A 23185-nucleotide genomic window follows, 5' to 3' on the forward strand; every position below is an offset into this window, starting at 1 on the left:
AATTTAAAACTTAGCTGGAGGGCCAAATCCACCATACAGGCCAAAGTTTGTCCTTTTGCAAGCTTGTTTAGAAATGCAGAATCTGCTATTTTCCTCACCCCAGGCTTACTGATTTGGAATTTGATATTAACAAGATCCCCAGGTGATTTGTATATATACTTGAAGTTTTTCCCAAACCTGTGGTAAATCCCAACCCTGGCTGCACATGAGAATCAGCTGGGTAGCTCTTTAGTGATGCCTTCATGCCACCTCTGGAGACGAATTGGTATGAAGTGGAGCCATGGTACAGTATTTTTTAAAATATTTTCGAGAGAGAAAGAGAGTATGCACTTTTGTGGGGGGGGGTGGGGGGGGAGAAGCAAAATGGGAGACAGGATCCGAATGGGGCTCTGAGCTGACAGCCCAATGCATGGTTTGAACTCACAAACCATGGGATCGTGACCTGAGTTGAAGTCAGATGCTTAACTGACTGAGCCACCCAGGCACCCCATAGTACAGTATTTTTAAGAGCTCACTAGGCAATTCTTATGTGTAGTATAGGGAAAGAAAAGCTGTTTTTCCTGTACCAATCTTACGCTCATTGGCTAGGGCCCTGTATAGACTGACAAAAGATGGATTCGCAAGAGAAAAACAAGCTTGTGAACATGTGCATTGCACATACACGTGGGGGCACTCCCTGATGAATAACACAAAGTTAGAATCTGGGTTTATATAGCATTTGAAAAACAACAAAGTTTTAGAGAAATGAGAAGACAAAGGACAAGGACTTTTGAGTTTTTAGGACAGCAAACTGTGGGGAAGCAATATATGAGGGAGCTAATGGATATAAGGCTGTTAGATTTTTCTGTTGCCTTCTCTGGGCACATAAGGGTCTAGAGTTGTCTCATGATTCTATTTTTCCTGGTGGAGGATAGTGGGTACACCTTTACAAATTTATATCCTACTTTTAGGCACATGGGGGCAGGGCAGAGTTTTTCTTATATCTGCTTCTCAGTTGCACTCAGTTCAAAACAGTCCTTATGCCATGGTGGCATGTTCTGCTCTTCAGGAGCCGGGATTGAGAATTACTGTTCTGAGACTAAGCTTTCAGTCGTCACTGCCGCTGCCGCAACTGATGGTAGATTGAAAAACATGGCAGCAGTAATTCACAGCTCCTCTCATCCGTTTCTCTTATCTATTTCTCTATTTCCTGAAGCTGGGTTGGTCTTGTGATTTGTTCTGACCAGTAGCTTGTGGCAGAAATAATGTACAAGGTCCAGAGTCTGAGCCTTGAGAGGCCTTGCAGCTTTCACCTTTTCCCTCTTAGAACACTCCCAACTGCCATGACAGAAGCCCCCACTAGCTTGATTACTGAGAGACCATTTGGTGAGAGATGGCCAGCCGATAGCCCATACAGGCCCCAGGTGTGGGAGTGAGGCCATATTAAACTGCCCAGCTCCAGTTGAGCGCTCAAAGGACGGGTTGTGTAAGTGACCATAGGTGACACCAGAAGGACTGCCCTCCTGAGGGCAGCTAACTTAGAAAGTCTTGAGAAATAATTACGGTTTCAGGACAGTTAAGTTTTGGGGTGGTTTGTTATGCAACAATAAACGAGAAGACTGGGGAAGCTGCTGCCAAATCAGGATCTGCTGACCTAAGTAAGAACTATGCTGCCTTCACCATTATTTTCGCTTGCAAATTGATGCCTTATGTCTTGCCTTCTTATTCAGTTTTGACTTCAGGTATTGAATAGGTATAACACTAATCAAAAGGACATCTGGAACCTAACTGAAAGGATACCTGGGAAACACAGTTTTTAGGTTTCCAGCCCCTGTGGTGTATGAATATGTGCTGGGTAATAGGAATAGATGTTCAGTGAACCGATACATTGTACTTAATTCTGTCCAACAAGGTCTGTATGTCTAACTGTAATTCCCAATAATATGTTCTTTATATATATATGTGTGTGTACATATACATACACACACACACACACACTTTTTTTTTTTTTTAAGATTTTAAATCTACACTCGTTGTCAGGCTCAAACTCACAACCTGAGTTGCATGCTCCACTGACTGAGCCAGCCAGGAGCCTCTGTGTGTGTGTATTTTTTTGTTTTTTTTTGGTTTTTTTTTGGTTTCACCTTCAAGATACATATATTTATTTTTTTTTACTTTCTATAATTTATTTTTTATAATTTACATCCAAGTTGGCACATGGTGCAACAGTGATCTCAGGAGTAGATTCCTTAAGCCCCTTACTCATTTAGCCTATCCCCCTGCCCTCAACACCTCCAGCAACCCTCCATTAGTTCTTCGTGTTTAAGAGTCTCTTATGGTTTTGTCCCCCTCCCTGTTTTTGTATTATTTTTGCTTCCCTTCCCTTATGTTCATCTGTTTTGTATCTTAAAGTCCTCATATGAGTGAAGTCATGTATTTGTCTTTCTCTGACTAATTTTGCTTAGCATAATACCCTCTAGTTCCATCCACGTAGTTGCAAATAGCAAGATTTCATTCTTTTTGACTGCCAAGTAATACTCCATTATGTGTGTGTATGTGTATATACATACACATCTTCTTTATCCATTTATCCATTGGTGGACATTTGGGCTCTTTCCATTCTTTGGCTACTGTTGATAGCACTGCTATAAAATTGGGGTTCATGGGTCCCTTCGAAACAGCATACCTGTATCCCTTGGATAAATATCTAGTAGTGCAATTGCCGGGTGGTAGGGTAGTGCTATTTGTAATTTTTTGAGGAACCTCCATACTTTTCCAGAATGACTGCACCAGTGTGCATTCCCACCAGCTGTGCAAAAGAGATCTTCTCTCTCCACATCCTTGTCAACCTCTGTTGTTGCCTGAGTTGTTAATGTTAGCCATTCTGACAGGTGTGAGGTGGTATCTCATTGTGATTTTGTATTTCCCTGATGAGTGATGTTGAGTATTTTTTCATGTGTTGATTGGCCATCTGGATGTCTTCTTTAGAGAAGTGTCTATTCATGTCTTTTGCCCATTTCTTCACTGGATTATTTGTTTTTTGGGAGTTGAGTTTGATAAGTTCTCTATAGATCTTGGATACTAACCCTTTATCTGATATGTCGTTTGCAAATACCTTCTCCCATTCCGTTGGTTGCCTTTTAGTTTTGCTGATCGTTTCCTTCGCTGTGCAGAAGTTTTTTATTTTGAAGAAGTCACGATAGTTCATTTTTGCTTTGGTTTCCTTTGCCTCCAGAGACGTGTTGAGTAAGAAGTTGCTGCAGCCCAGGTCAAAGAGGTTTCTACCTGCTTTCTCCTCGAGGATTTTGGTGGCTGTCTTACATTTAGGTCTTTCATCCATTTTGAGTTTGTATCTGTGTATGGTGTAAGAAAGTAGTCCAGGTTCATTTTTCTGCATGTCGCTGTCCAGTTTTCTCAGCACCATTTGCTGAAGAGACTGTCTTTATTCCATTGGCTATTCTTTCCTGCTTTGTCAAAGATTAGTTGGCCATATGTTTCTGGGTCCATTTCTGGGTTGCCTATTCTGTTCCATTGATCTGAGTGTCTGTTTTTGTGCCATGTGTGTATTCTTAATATATGTACTCTGCATCTGAATTTAACCCTGGAGCCAACTTGTGTCACGTATTCTTGGTGTCCTTGGCCTCATACTTATTTCTAAGGTGAATATTATTCTCAGCAAAAGGTCTGAGTTTGCTTCAAGTTTAGATTCCCAACCTGGTGTGTTTGTGTTCCTTTTCAAACATTGCACTTCAGAATTTGAAATAAGTCGATGAGCTGTGGAAGTAATCTTTCATTAGATCTGATTGAGTACGTTTCTTCTATTATTATACCATTAGAGATACAAAGAAGTCTCATTCTTCATCTTTCTTGGTCTAATAATAAAAAGTAATGCCAGAAAACAACACTGGGTTACAACTTGTGGTCTTTAAAGGGAACATATTCCTGTTACTTTATGTCACATTTTTGTTTTTTGGCCCAAAGTGGTGATGTTACTTTATTTATTAACCTAGCTCCGTGTTGCTTTGAATTGTTTAATAAAAATTAAATCCAGAGGCACCTGGGTTGCTCAGTTGGTTAAGTGTCTGACTTTGGCTCAGGCTATTATCTCACAGTTCGTGAGTTCCCATCCCAAGTCAGGCTCTGTGCTAACAGCTGGGAGCCTGCTTCAGATTCTTTGTCTCCCTCTCTCTTTGCCTCTCCCCCACTTGTTCTCTCTCTCTCTCTCTCTCTCTCTGTCTTTCTCTAACATAAACATTAAAAAATAATTTAAAAATTCAATTGTAGAGTGTTAACATTTGCCACCTAAAGATATTTTTAGTGTTTTTATTATTTTGAGAAAGAGAGCATGAGCAGGAGCGGGGCAGAGAGAGGGAACGCAGGATCCGGGCTCTGAGCTGTCAGCACAGAGCCTGACGTGGGGCCCAAACCATGAGATCATGACCTGGGCTGAGGTCGGAGGCTAACCAAACTGAGCCACCCAGGCGCCCCAATATTTGCCACTTTAAAGGTGTTGTCATGAATACATTTGACTGTAAGTAAATTTATTGTTTAAATGAGGGGGGTAGTTTGGGGTGCCTAGGTAGCTCAGTTGGTTAAGCATCCGACTTCAACTCAGGTCATGATCTCATGGTTCGTGAGTTTGAGCCCTGCGTCAGGCCCTGTGCTGACAGCTTGAAGCCTGGAACCTACTTCACATTTTGTGTCTCCCTCTCTCTCGCTGCCCCTCCCCCACTCACACTCTGTCTCTCTCTCTTTCTCTCTCTCTCAAAAATAAAAACATAAAAAAATTAAAAATAAATGAGGGGAGTAGTTTAAGTAGATGGAGGTAAGTGGCTACTGTCTGCTCAGTGGGTTAAAAATGTCAGTATTTGAATCTCTTGGCATTCAAGATGACTGCCCCGGGGCAGCTGGGTGGCTCAGTCAGTTAAGCACCGGACTTCCGGCTGAGGTCATGATCTCACAGTTCACATCGGGCTCTGTGCTGACAGCTCAGAGCCTGGAGCCTGCTTTGGATTCTGTGTCTCCCTCTTTCTCTGTCCCTTCCCTATTCACGCTCTGTCTCTCCTTCTCTCAAAAATAAACAAATATTAAAAAAAAGATGACTGCCGCAAATCTAGGCATTTACATCCCCATTCAAGGCAAACAGAAGGGGGGAGGGGTGTGACCTTGGTGATATGCCAATTTTTATCAGATAAGCAAAATCTTCCCAAGAGGTACCTAAAAAATTCTTTTTTTGTTTTTTAAGTGTATTTATTTGTTATTGGAAGAGAGAGAATCCCAAGCAGTCTCCATGCCAGCAGCACAGAGCCTGACATGGGGCTCCAACCCACAAACTGTGAGATCATGACCTGAGCTGAAACCAAGAGTCAGATGCTTAACCGACTGAGTCACTCTGGGGAACCCCTAAAAAACTCTTGTCTCTCATTTTGTCAGAATTCTGTAATATGGCCACCTTCTGCCATAAAGGATGCTGGAAAAGTGAAGATACTTATCTTTTTTAGTCTCTGCAGAAAAAGGCAAGAGAAAAAGAACTAGACATAGATTTGGGATTAGCTATTTAACAGTATTTGCTAAGAGATATTCATAATTCTGGTAACAGGGCTCTGAAGGAAGTTCAGAGCCAGTCAAGGCAACATTGCCTTTGTTTGAATAAGTTCATCACTTTTCAAAATAGATTTCCTTGAAAAGAATAGCACTTATTTAGAAGTATAAGTTATGAGTTATTAAAGATTTGGAGGTAAATTACTTTATCACTATTGCCCACCCTCACAATGTGACTTCTGAGAAGTTGATTTGTGGAGTGGACTCAGACTTTTCAAAGAGCATACTAGGCAAGTAATAGTAATAATAGTCACTATGCCATTTTTCTGAGTTTCATTTGTTTCCAGATGCCTACTAGACACCATCTAGGTATCCTACAATGCTAACAATACTTGATGTGTGTAAGTGTTAAGTGTATGGCCCATGGATTGTGGCAAATGTATACACCTATGGAACCATCACTGAAAGATAAACATTGTTTTGCTCAACAGTGTTCCTGAGATTGATCCATAATGTGTGATCAGTAGTTTTTTGTTGAGTAGTACTGCATTGTATGAATATTCCACAGTTTATCCTTTCCCCTTTTGATGGAAATTGAAGTTCCAGTTCTTTGGCTATTAGAATAGAGCTGCCATGACCACAAGCATTTTGAACACTGCCCAACATGGAATTTTTCATGTTTTATCTTCCAGTTTCCTATTTTGGTGCTTCTGATTTCCCTTGTCTTGGTGAATACTACCATCTTCCTTTCAGTTATTCTTAATAGAACTAACAATCATTCTTGACCTCCTTCTTCTAATATAATTATTGACCTTTGTTAGGGACTGGGCTTAGTGATAGAGGTACAGTGAATACAAAATTGTCCAGTTGTGGTAGAGGCAATAGTTGACATAAGTAAAAGAGTCTATACAGGTTGCTTTGGGACTCTAGGAGTCCAAAGGAGACCCCCACTCTGGGCTTCCTGGAGGAGGAGATAAAGGTACCAAAGGGAGGTACCAGACAGAGGAGTAGCCCTGCTGAGTTTGATGGAAGAATGGAAAATTATTGTGGGGTTTAGAGCAGGAGAATGACATTACATTTGTGCTTAATAAAATGTAGAGGATGAATTGGAGTGGGACAATATTAGAAGCAATGAGACCTGTTAGAAAATAGTAGAGTATTCCAAGTCAGAAGGGATGAACTAAGGAGTTGTATTGGAACTGGGGAGAGATTTTTGGCCCTCTGAAGAGGCATTTGAGGAACTGTTGAATGTTTGAGAAAAAGTGGTAGGAGAAAAAAACAATACGTTAAGATAAAATGTTTGGAGTTAAGTAAGCTGTTGCTGTAATCCAGGCATGAGGTGAGGGACTAAGAATGAAAAAAATATTTTTATTTGACAGAGTTTGTTTTTCATTGGACAGAAAGAGTAAAGGAGAGAGAGAACTCCAAAATGACCTCTAGATTTTTTAACCTCAGTGATTGAAAGAACTGTGGTCTCTCCAAAAGATTGAGGATGTCAGCCATTTGCAACTACGTGGATGGAACTAGAGAGTATTATGCTAAGTGAAATTAGAGGAAGACAAATATCATATGACTTCATTCATATGAGAAATTTAAGATACAAAACAGGTGAACATAAGGGAAGGGAAGCAAAAATAATATAAAAACAGGGAGGGGGACAGAACATAAGAGACTCTTAAATATAGAGAACAAACTGAGGGTTGCTGGAGGGGCTGTGGGTACGGGGATGGTCTAAATGCATAAGGGGCATTAGGAATCTACTGTTGAAGTCATTATTGCACTACATGTTACACTAACTTGGATGTAAATTAAAAAATAATTAAAAAGAAAAAGATTGAGGATGTCAGAAAATGGAGCTGTTTATAGAGGTGGAGTTTTCTTTTAATACATTGGTTTTAAAGTAATTGGGAGCATATCCAAATGGAAATATTCAGTATATGGTTGGAAATACAATATAGAAGATGGAAGTTAAGACTAAAGAAATATATTTGAATCATTTACTTACAAGTCATCCAGGCCACAGAAATACATTTATTCTTCAAAGTTTTGGAAGGCCTTTCTAATTTCTGCTTTCAAGGAGCTTTGAGTCTGGAAAGATGGTATGTTTAGAGTACAATGGGAACAAACAGAAAGGGGATTCTACATTGTCTACTTAGGAGAAGTTACAGTTTTACAAAAGAAAAAAAAAAAAAGATTTGTATCGGTTGAATGGAGAGTGTGTAGAGGAACTATTGGAGCCTTTGAGAATATCTGTCACTAAGGGATAGGAAAAAAGAGCCATGAGGAAAGTGAATTTGAAGAATAGGGAATGCAATCTTACGGGAACTAGGCAGAGCTGGTAAGTATCATCGATAGTGTCAAATATTTTGAGGTCAAGCTATGAGGACTCAAAACAACAAAACCTGGGTGAGCCTGGGTGGCTCGGTTGAGCGTCCGACTTCGGTTCAGGTCATGATCTCACGGTTCGTGAGTTCAGACTCCATTTCGGGCTCTGTGCTGACAGCTTGGAGTCTGGAGCCTGCTTCGGATTCTGTGTCTCCCTCTCTGTTCTTCCCCCGTTCATGCTCTGTCCCTCTCTCTCTCCTTCAAAAATAAATAAAAACATTTAAAAAAAATAAAAAATAAATAAAGTTGCTATATTTTTCTAGAAAGGCACGGTTCAGTGTTTTGACTTTGAATTCTACCTGGGAGTAGGCATCTTGGCTTCTTTGGAGCTACAGAATGAGAATGAACTAAGATGTTGATGATGGCAGGCCAGGGGTGAGGCTCATAGAGGTTGATGTTTCCAAGACAATGCTCTTGGTAATCTCTTATTTTCCCCTTAAAGGTTTAACTTTTTTATTCAGCAAAAATGTGGATTCAGAAAAGTACCCAGGAAGGTTGAACCTAGAAGATCAGACACTGGAACAACTGGTGAAACATACAAGAGAAGTGCTTTGATTCCTCCTGTAGAAGAAACAGTCTTTTATCCTTCTCCCTATCCTATAAGGACCCTTATAAAGCCCTTGTTTTTCACTGTTGGGGTAAGTGCTCATGTCACTAGGAGTCACCTAACTTGCTGCTGGTGTAGTGTTGAAGTACTGTTTGTCCTATTTGGTCTATCTTAAAGGCAAGTGGAGGGGGATTTAAAGGATCTGGGTATCTGGGGTCATGAATGATTACAGGAGAATGTGAATTTAATAATTACTATTATAATCTGGTTCATTTATGTAAGCCCTGGAGAAGAAACTTATGGGCCTCTTATTTGGGGTAACTTTTCATGTGATACTAAGTTGATACTTTGAATTTTATTTGAAAATTTCTGGCTGTAAACAGGCTCCAGGGTACTGTGGAGTTAATAAAATGTGGGAACAGTTAAATATTCTTTTCACCTAATAGGTTTTACTGTGCCAGATGTTCCTGTTCCTTCTGTTGCTTTGTAAGAAGCAATGAAAATGAAATATTTTCCTTGGAACTATGTGTAGGTCTATTTCTCTTTTGAATTTATTTTGTGATATATTAATTTTATGTAGTTTACAGGCTGTGCATTTGGATCAGCTGCCATTTGGCAATATGAATCACTGAAATCCAGGGTCCAGAGTTATTTTGATGGTATAAAAACTGATTGGTTGGATAGCATAAGACCACAGAAGGAGGGAGACTTCAGAAAGGAGGTAAAGATAAACATGGCTTTCTTCTAGTTGATCATAAATTTTGAAGTCTGGTTATTTGTGAAGTGTTTTTAGTGACTGACGACCTTTAGATCAGCAAATATGTAGTTAGTGAATTTAATATTCTTCTTTAGAGTCATTTCATTGTGGTGAGTATTTACTTATGCTTTGTATGTCTGGCAGTATTGTACTTGACAGTGTTCCAGGAAGTTTGTACCTCTACCCACATGTATCAAAAATCAAGTTGCTAAAAATTAATGTTGTGGTGTCTCTCTCAGCCCTACTAAAGTTGAAGGGCTACTGTTTTGTATCACCTTGCTGGAGTATTTTAGAGTCCATATTAGAATCATAGGCAGTTTTTCAAAACATTTATGCTTCAGGTATAGAAAGAGTATGTAGATTTTATTTTTAAGTAATCTCTACACCCAGTGTGGGGCTCATACTTACAGCCCTGAGATCAAGAGTCATATGCTCCACTGACCACACCAGCTAGGCACCCTTATTATGTGGATTTTAAAAAGCTTGGTGACATGTTTACATACCTTTGATAAATACCCTCTATTTCTAACTGCTCAGGGCATGAGGATGCAAGAAAAGGGTACAAATACAGAGCTTTTAGAACTTTTCATTATTTCACATGTAAGTTGGTGACCCTCTTTCAATTTCTTAACTGTTTTTTTGTTTTACAAATATTGCCTTTCAAATAAAATATATTTATGTCATTTGACAATACTTATTGAGCACTGAGGCCTTAAGTTAATATGTGGATCCAGGTTCATTTGGTTTTCAAGCACCTTTGGTTTTTTTGTGTGTGACACATGCCTCTCTACTTGGGAGAGAAGGTTGATGTCCGCTTAATTTTCTCCTAATGATAATTCAGCGTTCTTCAAAGTACAAAGAAGTATTCATTCTTCGTTTCCCCATAGACATGCAAGTAGCATGAGCCATACCTGTTTTAGAGAGCCTTGGTGTCAGAAGGACAGTGGGTGTAATATTTGCAGGTGAAAGCTACAATAGTTAACAGTGATTTATTCAGTACAATATGTTTGAGGAGGTAACCACACTGACCTGTTCCATAATCTTGGATTCCTTAGAATGCTATGGGTTTCCAGCACATGGCTGTATTATAAAGTTTTGATGGCCCAGTTGGTTATTTAGAAAGGTGAAAAGTGACACAAGCAATATACATAATCTTTTCCAAAGATGGATTTGTTTATACTAGGTAAACAAATGATAGGTTATAAAATATAAAATCCATGCCCATTAAAGAAAATTAAAACAATACATAAATATAACATGGGGAGCAAAAGCCCTGGGAACCCCTGCCACACCACTATATATTGTAGGGAGTAAGGTCTGAAAGCTCATACACAATTGAATTATAAATACAAAAATGGAATCATTGTATATGCATCAATATACATACTGATCTGTAACTTTTTTTTTTTTTTAACGTTGGATTTCTTTCTGTATTGGTATACAAAGTATGGTTCAATTTCATAGTTAGAATTTGTTTTTTAGGGGCACCTGGATGGCTCAGTTGATGAAGCATCCAATTCTTGATCTCAGCTCAGGTCAATCATGATCTCCTGGTTGGTGAGATCGAGCCCCATGTTGGGTTCTGTGCTGATAGTGCGGAACCTGTTTGGGACTCTCTCCATCTCTGCCCCTCTCTGTGCGTGGTTTTTTTTTTTTTTTTTTTTTTTTTTTTTTTTTTTTTTTTTTTTTTCTCTCTCTCTCTCTCAAATAAATAAACTTAAAAAAGATATATTTTTTACTTTAAAACTTTAGTCATGGAAAAATTTCAAACAGATTTAATAAAGAAAAATATAATGAACCCCTGTCATCCATCTTCAGTGATTATTGACACAAGGCCAACTTTGTTTCCCTTCTCTCCCCACCACTGATTACTGTAAAGCAAATCCTAGGCTTATTTTGATGTGTGTCTTTTTTTCTAAACCTCAAATTATCATACCTTAAAAGGTAATTTTAGAAAATATTCTTGGTTAGGATTCTACAACTAGATTGGACCTTGGTGAATAATCACTTAAATTTGATACCTATCTACATCTGATAGTGTGCTAGGTGCTTTATGTTATTGATATTTCTCACAGCAGTACTGCCACTGGTCTATTTACTGTCTGCATTTCATATGTCAGATAACAAGTTTAGGAGTAATTTGTCTGATGTCCCAGAGCTAGACAGTCGCTCTGTAGAGAATGTGAGCTAGCTATAAAGCACCTGCTTTTCTGTTTTGCCACATATTTATTATGTCTGTTTATTGGTAAGTTTAAAATATTTTCCTAACGTTTATTCATTTTTGAGAGACCGTGCAAGCAGGGATGGGGAAGAGAGAGAGGGAAACACAGAATCCGAAGCAGGCTTCTGGCTCCAGACTCTGAGCTGTCAGCATAGAGCCTGACATGGGGCTGAACTCAGGAACTATGAGATCGTGACCTGAGCTGAAGTCGACTCTTAACCGACTGAGCCACCCAGGCGTCCCTGTTTATGGGTATTTTTACACATGAGGAATCTTTTTATGCACAAAGCTTTTTCTCTCTGGCTTTTCATTTTCCTAGCCTGAAAGTATTTACCATATGGTGATAGGCAATTTTCCTTCTGTTTTAGATTAACAAGTGGTGGAATAACCTAAGTGATGGCCAGCGGACTGTGACAGGTTTGTGTTAGCTTACACGTTTTAGCCATTCAAGGGAAGAGAAATCAAACCAAAAGGTACAGTATGTCACAGTCAATGGCTTTTGTACTCTGCTCACCAGTGGTTTAGAAGACAGAGTCTCTGTACCTTCAGGCTAATGTAATAGTATAACAAGTAGTGTGGCATAATGGTATATGTGATGCTGTGGGTCAATTGCTTTCTAATTTTGACGTAGTATGACACTGATCAAATAATCTATCTTTGTTGTAGAATCCTAGCTTGTGTAATAGGTTGTATTTATTACTTCCCTATTAAAGAAATTAAAGGGGATATTGATTAAGCACCTTCTTTATGCAGAATGCTTTATACACATTCTCTCCCTACCTCACAGGGTTGTTTACCGGGTAGTTATCTCCCTTTTTACCAGTAAGGAATGGCTTTCAGAGAAGGAACTTTTCCAAAGGTCACACTGCTAGTAAGTAGTAGAGCTAAGTTGCAAAACCCAGGTCTGTCTCATTCTGAAGCTGATTTTCTCTTTACCATGCTGTTTATAAAATCCTCTTTGAATAAATATAAGCATGCCATGCATGTCACCATGATAATTTAATTTTTGTTCTTTGTAAATCTTTATGACAGACAAAGCTGGCTTTTCAAAGTAACACTTACACAATATTTTATGGACTTAGTTACTTGAGAAATTTGGGGAAATGGATTTGAAAGTTTAACAATTGTACGGATAGGAAAAAAAATCTTCCTAGAAAAATAGCAAAATACTGCTTTTTCTCAAATACAGTTAGTCTTAATGGTACTCAATTTTTTTACCTACCTAAGTGGAGAAAAGGTGCTTATTTTCTTCCTTTGGACTCTTTCCTCTGTCTGGAAGGTTTACTTTTTCTGTCTCCTTGTTAGAACCTGAGCTGGTTTTTTAAGCTTATGCTTCAGACATTTCTTCTCATAGGAAATGTTACTGGACTGAAGTGGGTCTGCTCCTTGCTGAGCTATAGACCAACTACACAGGTGGAGTTGCCTCACAAGGTTATCCTTATTTGTACAAATAAGGAGACCATGGGGAATAATTTCCAAAGCCATGACTCTCTGACAGGGGTAAGCAGGCTCCTTTCATCAGGGCTTGAGATGAATATTGAGAAGGCACTTTGTGATTTGTCTGTACAGGCTTCCCCTCACATGTTTCTTCTCCTGTTACAGCAGTTCGTTAGTATCTAAAAGATGAAAGTGACCATTAGGCAGAAGCTTCTGGGAGTTTCCTGAGTTCAGGGAGTCTTGCTGGTAACAGAAGTGCTCTCATTTTTTTGAACTCATTGCACTTTTTAATCATTTATAACACAGCCTGCCTTAGTAATTGTGCATGCAGCATCCTAAAGGACAACGGTGAGATTTTTTTTTTTTTTTCACTTTTTGTAGCAACTAGCACATGTCTTGCACACACAGTAAGGGCACTTGATGAAAATCTGTTAAGTGAATGAATGTTAAATGGACTCTTGAATCAAAGGATTGAGATTTTTCAAAAGTATATTGCCATACTGTAGAATTGATTAGTCAGTGAGGTTTAATAAATATGATACCTTTCAAGATAGCTCTATACTAATACATCTCTTTCCATTGGGATTAACAGGAGAGTTTTGGTTTGTTTGCTTGTTCTCTGAAAGTAACCAAAATTAACAGTATTTCCTTGGGATAGCAAAGTTTTGATTTCCTTTGACATTTTCAGATTTTATGCCATTAAATATTTGAAGAAACTTGGGGTCAGAATTTAAAATATTTCTCATGCCAGGGGTGCCTGCCTGGTTGCTCAGTTGGTTAAGCATCTGACTCTTGGTTCTGGCTCAGGTTGTGATCTAGCGGTTCATTGAGCCCATGTTGGGCTGTGTGCTGACAGTGTGGAGCCTGCTTGGAATTCTCTCTCCCCTTTTCTCTGCCCATCCCCTGCTCGCGCATGTGCTCTCTCAAAATAAACATTAAAAAAAATAAAATATTTCTCATGCCAGTGCATAGCGTATTCAAAGAAATTGGTATTTGGAGATAACTGAAAATCAGAATTTCCCCTAGCTTTTTTCTTTTCTTTTAGTCTAATAATTTATTTGGCACATAGGATGTAGCAGTAGGAATAGACAGATGTTTTTAATCTAACTAGCAGCTTGTATGTAAAGTATTTTGAACCACATAAATGTGAGCAGTCATGCCAAATCCTTATTGTGAAGTTATCTAAGTGACTTTAAAAGCTGAGGAAATGCTCTTTGATCCATTCAGCGTCACCTCAGACTTCTGTTGTAGGAAATAATTATTTTGGTAGCAGTGAGTCTAGCTATACAACATTTGTTAGTAATGTTTAATAAGTTAACTATATACTAAGAGTCTCATGTTTATGTGCTATTCTCACGATTACAGTTACGTCTTGTTTCTTCAGAAGTGTCCATTCATCCAGCTTACCTTGCTTAGCTCTCCCAGTTGCTTCCTTTGGGCTGATCCTAAATGAGGTTGGCTTAGCTCCTGATTTTATTTGAGGATTGATTTATGGGGTGACAGATTGACTCTGTACCACTCTCTTTCTTGGATAGCACATGCTTTCTGTTGTTGTTGTTTTGTTTTCCTTTTTGAATTTTGAAAGAACTTGAAAAGTCCTTTCAAAGCTCTTTGAGACCAGTGTGTTTCTTTGCTTTGTAGTATTCACTCCTCGGTAGTGGCAACATGAAAGGTCTGGTAAGTTAAGGATGTCTGATTGTTACATTGAACATTTTACATAAGGACTCCTTGCTGTCTGAATCTAATGAGCTCCTGAATTTGGATGGCAAGATTTTGGATATAGGAAGTCCAGGCACATAGTTGAGGCATAGGAAATGTTTGGTTCCCGCGCTTGAGATAGCAAGGGGTATCTCAGATTTACCCATATCTCTTTGGTTCCTAGGTTTAGATAAGAACAAATCATAAAGGATACCTGTAATTTATTGTTAAGGTAGAGTCCAGTGATGAGGTGAAAAACCTCCCTGCCTTAGAGTTGATGATGTCCAGTTTGGAATCCCTGGTTTTGACTCAATCTCAACCTGTCCCTGGGAATCCCTTTTTCAAGTGTGCTAGAGAACTGGTCTTGCTCCTTGTTTTTCCTCCTTTTTTGGTTATTTTGGGGATTTTTTTTTTTTTAATTTTTGGTATTAATCTTAATTACTACACAGAAATCTCTCCCCAAACTTCACATTTCTTTGAACAGTTTTTATATGTTCACTTGGTATTTGTAGGTGCATCAGATAGCATTCTTCAGGTTAGACTTGTGCCTGATGCTTTTACACTTAAGCTCTTCTCCTGTTCTGTTGCGTTGATCTGCAAGGCTTTTAAACCTGTACTTGAAGTCCCTAGGCAACCTCTAAGGAGAGGATTTCCTCTACCTTTCTAGCTTTCAGACACTTGCCTGGTTTTCCTGTTAACCCAGCAGAATGCTTACTTTACTATTTGGTAAAGCTGAGAGAGAAGAACCTACCAAATTATTGTATCTGATGAAGGAGGAGACAGGAAGGAGGAGGATGGGAAGAGAAGACTGGAGAAAACAATGCCCCGTCCATATCTATTGTCAGCTCCAAAGTTTAGGCACTGCTACCCCAGGGCCTTGACCCTTCTGCCCCAACTTCTAGAGTCTATTTTTTTTTTTTTTTTAACATTTGTTTATTTTTGAGAGAGAGAGAGAGAGAGAGCGTGCGCGTGCACAAGCAGGAGAGGGGCAGAGTATAAAGGGAGACAGAGGATCCTAAGCAGTCTCTGTGCTGATGGTAGAGAGCCTGATGTGGGACTTAAACTCATGAGCCATGAGATCGTGACCTGAGCCAAATTCAGACACTTAACCTACTGAGCTACCCAGGTGCCCCTAAAGTCTGTTTTTCCTTTGCTTTCTGCTTCTACCAGGATTACTTTATTTTTTAGTTTCAATTTTCTTTCCCCTTATGCCTTTCAAAGATTTTGAGCTATACTTCCTAGACTAAGGTCTGCTTCCCTGTTCCTGAAGTTGTTCATAAGGCAGTGTTTACTTGGTCTTCTAGTTAATCTTAACCTTTTAATTTGTCACTGTTTTTCCTGAAACTCGTGGTTTCTCAGTCTTCAGACAAGTTATTTTTATAGGGTAAAGAAAAAACTAATGGTTGAGTGCCAGTTAAGCTTCAAGTACTAGGATAGGTACTTTACATACATACTGTTATCCTTATTATTAGTCTTCATTGAAAGAGCCCTGTTAGTGGTGTCCTTATTGTTCAGAATGGGTAACTGAGGCTCAGAGAGGTTAAATAACTTGTCTGATATCACACAGTTTTAGCTGGAGATGGGGAACACACTCCTTCTTAGTTTAAATAATAGACTTTTGATTACGTCTTTTCACTTTCAACTATAGCAGATCATCACTAAATTACCTTTCTGGTGAACCACACTGCCTACTCCCATCCCAAATGGGATGCAGCCCATTTTGCTGCAGTTTGACAGCCCAAATTGCAGCAAATTGTCCCGAAATGGCAGGCTGGCATAGGATGGCTGGGATAAAAGGGAGCCCTTTTTTGGCTACTTAGATTAGTCTTTGCCATTGTAAAATGAATAAATGTGCATGCAAACAGATTGAAATAGTGGTAAAGAATATATCAAGTGAAAAATAAGTCTTTCTCACTGTAGACTTCCAGTGATGCAGTTTCTGTCCCCATAACAACCACTCCTTTTTAGTTAAACTTGTATGTTCTATTAAAGCATCTTTTTTTTTTTTAAACTTTTTTCTTTTTAACATTCATTTTTGAGAGGTAGAGCACAAGCGGGGGAGAGTCAGAGAGAGACATAGAATCTGAAGCAGGCTCCAGGCTCTGAGCTGTCAGCACAGAGCCCAACGCGGAGCTCAGATCCACAAACCGTGAGATGACCTGAGCCGAAGTCAGACGCTTAACCAACTGAGTCACCCAGGCGCCCCAAGCATCTATTTCTAAATAGGCATTTATACTTCTCTGCACCTTTTTTTTTTTTTTATTCCCTTGATATTTTAAAGGACATTGTATCAATACAAGTAGGTCTATTGCTTCTTTATATTTTATTGAGGTATAATGTGCATAGAAAAACATGCACATTTCAGATGTACAACTAATTTTCACAAACTGAGTACATCTGTGTAATTAGCACCCGATCAAGAAATGGAAATTACCAGCACCTTGGGCTCAGAATGTTCTTTTTTAATAACGTTGTAGTAACTCATGGAAATGAATATTATGTAGCAAGTCTTTTATTAATGGATATTTCAATAGGTTATAGTCTTCTATATTCACTGCAGTGAATATCCTTATATAGAGATATTTGTACTCTTTTGCAAGTTAATTTTTAGGATGAGTTACTGGAAATAGATTTGCTGGATGTCAAAGTTGTCTTGAAGTTGTATACCGATGTAAACATCCTCCATTAACATACAGAGTTTAAATAAGTCCTTTATTTCTAAAAGTTGCTCACAGAGGAGGTTACATATTCTCATCTGCAGGGAGGGTGCAGAGAAATAACCCCTTTTGTGGTTAGTTTGTAAAGGTCTTTGTCTCCCTTATTGTGGATTTGCCCTATTCTTTTCATCTACCCCTATCAGTTTCTATTTGTCTCCCGGCAGGAGGATTGAAGATGGGTAGTCTTTCTGGATTTTCTCTTGACTCTAGAAAGCTGTGGGACCAGTCCTTAACTAGTTTTGTCCATACTGCCCAGGAAGAGAAATTGTAGTCACTGTGTGAAGCCAACAGGATGATCCCTGTGCCTATAGTCCTGGTTCCTAGGGAACCTGAGGTAGGGGCCACTTGAGCTCAGTTCTTTGGTTGTCATGGTTGTATATACGAGTCAGTGTCTGGACTGGCCAGGTTTAGCTTCCTTCAGATAGAGAAGCTGTGGAGTGGTGAGCTGGCCCACCTCATCAGCAGAGGGGATCCTATACTTAGCTACTGAACCCCAAGTGGGATAGTGGGTCCTTTTTTAGGAAAAGAGAAAAAAAAGGTTGTACTACCTTCGTTGGGCTAAGGAGGAAAATGGACTGAGATTATTGAACCAAGCAGGATTCCCAAATTAGTATATATTTCTTTTAATCAAGATATTATTCACATATCTTATAATTTGCCACATAAAAGTATGCAGAACCACTTGAGTGGTTCTTATTGTATTCACAGTATTGTGCAACTGTCATCATCCCAGGACATTGTCATCCCAAAAAGAAACTCCATACCTATTAGCAGTCACTCCCCATTCCCCTCCTCCCCTCAGCCCTAGGCAGACACTAATTTATTTTCTTTCTCTATGGATTTGCCTGTTCTGGACATTTCATATTAATGGAATCACATATGTGGCCTTTTGTGTCTGCTTTGTTCACTTAGTGTAATGTTTTCAAGGTTCACCCATGTTGTGGCATGATGTATCAGTCCTTCATTTCTTCTTGTGGCTGAATATTCCATTATGTTGTTTATTTATCTGTTGATGGACGTTTGAGTTATTTCCATTTTTTCGTTATTATGCTGTGGATTTTTGTGTATACATTTTCATGTAGACATGTTGTCATTTCTTTTGCTAATATACCTTGAGTGGAATCATAGGGTCATATGGTACTCTAACTTTTAAATTGTGGTAAAAACAAAATATACCATGTTAGCCATTTTTTTTTAAACATTTATTGATAGCATGAGCATGGGAGGGGCAGAGAGGGGGGGAGATACAGAATCTGAAACAGGCTCTGAAAAGTCAGATGCTTTATTGACTGAGGCACCCAGGCACCCCCATATTAGCCATTTTTAAGTGTACAATTCAATAGTGTTAGGTATGTTTACATTGTTATGAAACATTTGTAGAACTCTGTTTTGTCTTGTAAAACTGAAACTCTATGCTAATTACACAACTTTGCACCCCCCCCCCCCACCGCAAGTCCCTGGTAACCATCATGCCACTCTATTTACAAATTTGATTATATACCTTATTTAAGTAGAATCAAACAGTATTTATCTTTTTTGACTGGCTTATTTCACTTAGCATGCCCTCAGAGTTCATCCATGTTGTAGTGTGTGATAAGATTTCCTTCCTTTTTATGGCTATTGGGTGTATATCTTTATTCCATTGTGTGTATATATCACATTTTGTTTATGCATTCACTCATTGATAGACATTTAGGTTTCTTCTACCTCTTGGCTATTGTGAATAGTGCTACTGTGGAGATGGATGTGCAAATACCTCTTTGAGACCCTGCTTTCAGTTCTTTGGGATATATACCCAGAAGTGGAATTGCTGCATTATATGGTAGTTCTATTTTTAATATTTTTGAGGAAGTTCCATACTGTTTTCCATAGTGGTTGCACCACTTTACAATCCCACCAACAGTGCATAAGAGTTCTAATTTCTCCACATCCTCACCAGCACTATTTCCTTTTCTGTTTTTTTGATAGCAGCCGTCCTAATGGGTGGGTGAAGTAACACATTGTGGTTTTGATTTGTATTTCTGTAATCGTTAATGATGTTGCACATCTCTTCATATGCTTGTTGGCTATTTGAACATTATATTTGGATAAATGTCTCTTCCAGTCCTTTGCCTATTTTTATTTATTTATATTTTAATTTTTAAGTCTATTTTGAGAGAGACAGAGTGTGAGCAGGGGAGGGGCAGAGAAAGAGGGAGAATCTCAAGCAGGCTCTGTGCTCAAAGTGCAAGATCATGACCTGAGCCAAAATCAAGAGTTGGTTGCTTAACCCACTGAACATAATTCAGTCCCTGTTATATTTTTGTTTTCATTCATCTCAAAGTATTTTCTGATTTCCCTTACGATTTCTTCTTTGGACCATTGGTTATTTAGGAGTGTGTTAATGTCTGCATCTTTGTGACTTTCCCTATGTCTTGTTGATTTGTAATTTCAGTTCATTGTGATCAGAGAATGTAATTGTATAATTTCAGTGTTTTAAAAATTTTTTGAGGTGGTTCAGTCGGTTAAACATCCAGTTCTTGATTTTGGCTCAGGTCATGATCTCATGGTTTGTGATATCAAGCCCCACTTCAGGCTCTCCGCTGTTGTCAGGCTCAGCACCGACAGATTCTTGGGAATCTCTCTCCCTCTCTCTGCACCACCTCCCCAAATAAATCAATAAAACTTTAAAAGAAAAAAAATTATTGAGACTTGTTTGTGGCTGAACATATGGTCTATCCTGGATAATGTTACATGTGCTCTTGAAAAGAATGTATTGTCTTGTGTTGAGTGTTTTATAGATGTCTGTTAGGCATAGCTGGTTTATAGCTTTGTTCACGTCTTCTGTTTCCTTGCCAATGATCTCCTCTCTTATTGCAAATAAGGTATTGAAGTCTCCGACTATTATTGTTAAACTGTTTATTTCTCTTGAGTTCAGTTTTTACTTCATATATTTTGGGATTCTATTGTTAGGATCATCTATGTTATTTTCTTTTTTTTTTTTTTTTTTTTTTTTAATTTTTTTTTTTCAACGTTTTTTATTTATTTTTGGGACAGAGAGAGACAGAGCATGAACGGGGGAGGGGCAGAGAGAGAGGGAGACACAGAATCGGAAACAGGCTCCAGGCTCCGAGCCATCAGCCCAGAGCCTGACGCGGGGCTCGAACTCACGGACCGCGAGATCGTGACCTGGCTGAAGTCGGACGCTTAACCGACTGCGCCACCCAGGCGCCCCATCTATGTTATTTTCTTGTTAGGCTTGTGGTGTACAAGATCCCAGGAATATATTGAGGTTTTATAAGCTCCTATGGACATCTCATTCCTCAGCTTTTCCTTTTAAGATTTTTGTTTGGTCTCTTGTTTACTCCAAATATTATCCCCCACTGCAGGTAGCCATGGACTTAAAACACTTGCCTGTAATTGTTTTTGACAAGTGCCCCCTGGAAAAAGGAATTGTGTACTTGAGCTCTCAGTCAAGTCAAATATAGACAGCCTTGCAAGTGGGGCTTTGCAGGGAAATATTATAACATCAAATAATAGTTCTTTGGGAATGACGCTTTGAAAGAGTTCCAGCTCCATTGTACTATCTCTAGTGCTTGCTAGGCTGTACGAGAAATGTGGATTGTTTTCATAGCTTATAGCTTCAACGTATAGCTGGAAAGTGGAGGATGGGACCAGGGCAAGCTAAAGTGCCCCAGAGTTGCTGTTCTTCTTGAGATTCAGCCATTTTCCTTAAATGTTGAGTTGCTGCAAGCTTTTAGCTAGTTTCCAGAACTGTGAAAAAGTTGCTTCTGACAGTTTTTGCCAATTTTTCATTGTTTTGTGAAGGGGAGAATTTTTCAAGGTCCTTACTTCATTATTTTCATTGATGTAATCCATTGCCTCCTTTTTGGTAAAGGTAGGTGTTGAGCCAGCAGCAGTCTTAAATCAGCGGTGTCGAGCTTGTTCAAGAGTTGACTGAGTAGGGAGGAGGCAAGTGACACTCGCTGTAAATGGAGATACAAAGACCTTAAGCAGTTCTATTTCTCAAAGGGTAAGGAGGGAACCATTATGTGAGCTTCTGCATACTAGGCACGTGTGGTATTTTGTTTAAGCCTCACTACAACTTTTGTAAGGTATATGAGGTATTTATCTTCATTTTACAAATGAAGCTAGGGTGAAGGAGATGAAATGCTTCAGACCACAAAGCTCTACTAAGTGGCATATGTAGGATTCAGACTGGAGAAGGCTGTTCCCTTTCTACCATAGTTTTCATTTATGGGTTTTCACCGTGTGATTGCTGCATTTAATTGTGCTTTCTCATTTCATCACACTCAACTGTTTAAGGTAGATTTTATTAGCCCTATCTTCCAGAAGAGAAAACTGAGGCTGAGAGGTTAGGGGCCTCTTCCCTAAGTTATAAGTAGGACAGTCAGTTCAGCTGGATTCCTTTATCCATGCCTTTAGGCAACGTGCAGTGCTGCCTCAGGCCTAGGATTACCTCACATCCTGTCCTATTCACTGGCTTCTGGGGACCAACCTGCTGTTTCCTAGATAAAGAGCCCTTTGATCTGAAATCCTAGAGTGACCAAGGTCAAAAGAAATCCTATTGGCTACCTATGTCTGTGTATAATAGAGCCCTAGATTAGGAATTGTGGCTTGGCCACTGAATTTGGCTAAAAATTTATATCTCTTACTTAGAGCCTCAGTTTTTTCATCTATAATTGGCCTTCAAAATGGGATGTGTATCAAGGAAAATAACTGCATTTTGCTTTTCTCATTTAAAATTTGTTAGTGTATTTTAGAATGAATTACAGTAATTTGTGTACATAATTTGGGTATGTATGTTCAGTTGTTTACTGATGGGATTCTTAACTGTAGACCACAGGTCTATGAAGTGAGAGTTTTTTGTTTTTTTGGGTTTTTTTTAAAGTTTATTTATTTTTGACAGAGACAGAGTGCACATATGAACTGGGGAGGTGCAGAGAGAGAGAGGGAGACACAGAATCTGAAGCAGGCTCCAGGCTCCAAGCTGTCAGCGTAGAGCCTGACATGGGGCTCGAACTTGCAAACTGTGAGATCATGACCTGGGCCGAAGTCAGACACTTAACCGACTGAGCCACCCAGGTGCCCCTATGAAGTTAGAGTTTTAAGTACAGCGTGTTCTGGTGCTGATATTCTGTCTTAATTTACCAAAAAGGCCTCTTTGGGGTGAGAATTTGGCAATATTAACTCTTCGGCTACTGTTCACGATGATATCTTTGGTTATCTCTCCCCTTCTCAAGGCTTTTCCCTAGTTGTAATCTCTTCAGTCAGAGACTAGACTCTGCGGTACTATGCTGCTTGCAGTTTCCAGAACTGTCTGCTGTATGTCACTGGTTTCAGAAAGTAGCCTGTGGAACATGCAGAGTAGTTGTTGCCATTTTTCAGCCTAGCAGGCAGGATCAAGGACCCCATTTTGCTTTCTTTGCAGTGTACCACAATTGGAGCAAATTGTATAGCCCCAATTATTTTCATGATCATGGCAGCCTGGGGCCAAACTCTTCTCAGGTCCTCCTTACCCTGAGATAGCAGTCACTATGTACAGCAACCTAGACCTTAGAGGAATCTTTGGGTAATAAAGATGTTAAATAAATCACTGCTCACTTTCATAGAATAAACCTGGTCTGTTCCTCTGTCTTCGGAGACTCCGCCCTTCCTCTCCCCACCTCCCTTGTTCCAGGGTTCCAGGCTCCTCATTGGGAGGTATACATAGTACTCGTACTTGCCTTCCTTATGACCCCTTTTTCCCATCCTTTCATGAATACTGTTCCTCTCACCATCTTTGAAGGAGTTCTAGTTGGTTATTTACTGAAAATGTATAACAGCTGTCAGTCCCCACTAGTAAGACATATGATAAAATTAATGGAACCAATTCAGTTAAATACAACAAAATACCATTTCAT

At 39.2% G+C, this 23185-nt stretch overlaps 1 protein-coding gene across 2 annotated transcripts in view; it reads left to right on the forward strand.

The window, feature by feature from the left end:
* PARL (presenilin associated rhomboid like) overlaps positions 1 to 23185 on the forward strand; it is a 55008-nt gene that overhangs the window by 9599 nt on the left and 22224 nt on the right. For both annotated transcript variants that reach the window (XM_049628495.1, XM_049628496.1), the window contains exons 2-4: positions 8348 to 8543; positions 9033 to 9173; positions 11799 to 11847. In XM_049628495.1, coding sequence (XP_049484452.1) covers positions 8348 to 8543; positions 9033 to 9173; positions 11799 to 11847 — 386 coding nt within the window. The remainder of the gene's footprint in view (positions 1 to 8347; positions 8544 to 9032; positions 9174 to 11798; positions 11848 to 23185) is intronic.

The sequence above is a fragment of the Panthera uncia genome, chromosome C2 (assembly GCF_023721935.1).
Source record: "Panthera uncia isolate 11264 chromosome C2, Puncia_PCG_1.0, whole genome shotgun sequence".
In the NCBI taxonomy this organism is placed as follows: Eukaryota; Metazoa; Chordata; class Mammalia; order Carnivora; family Felidae; genus Panthera; species Panthera uncia.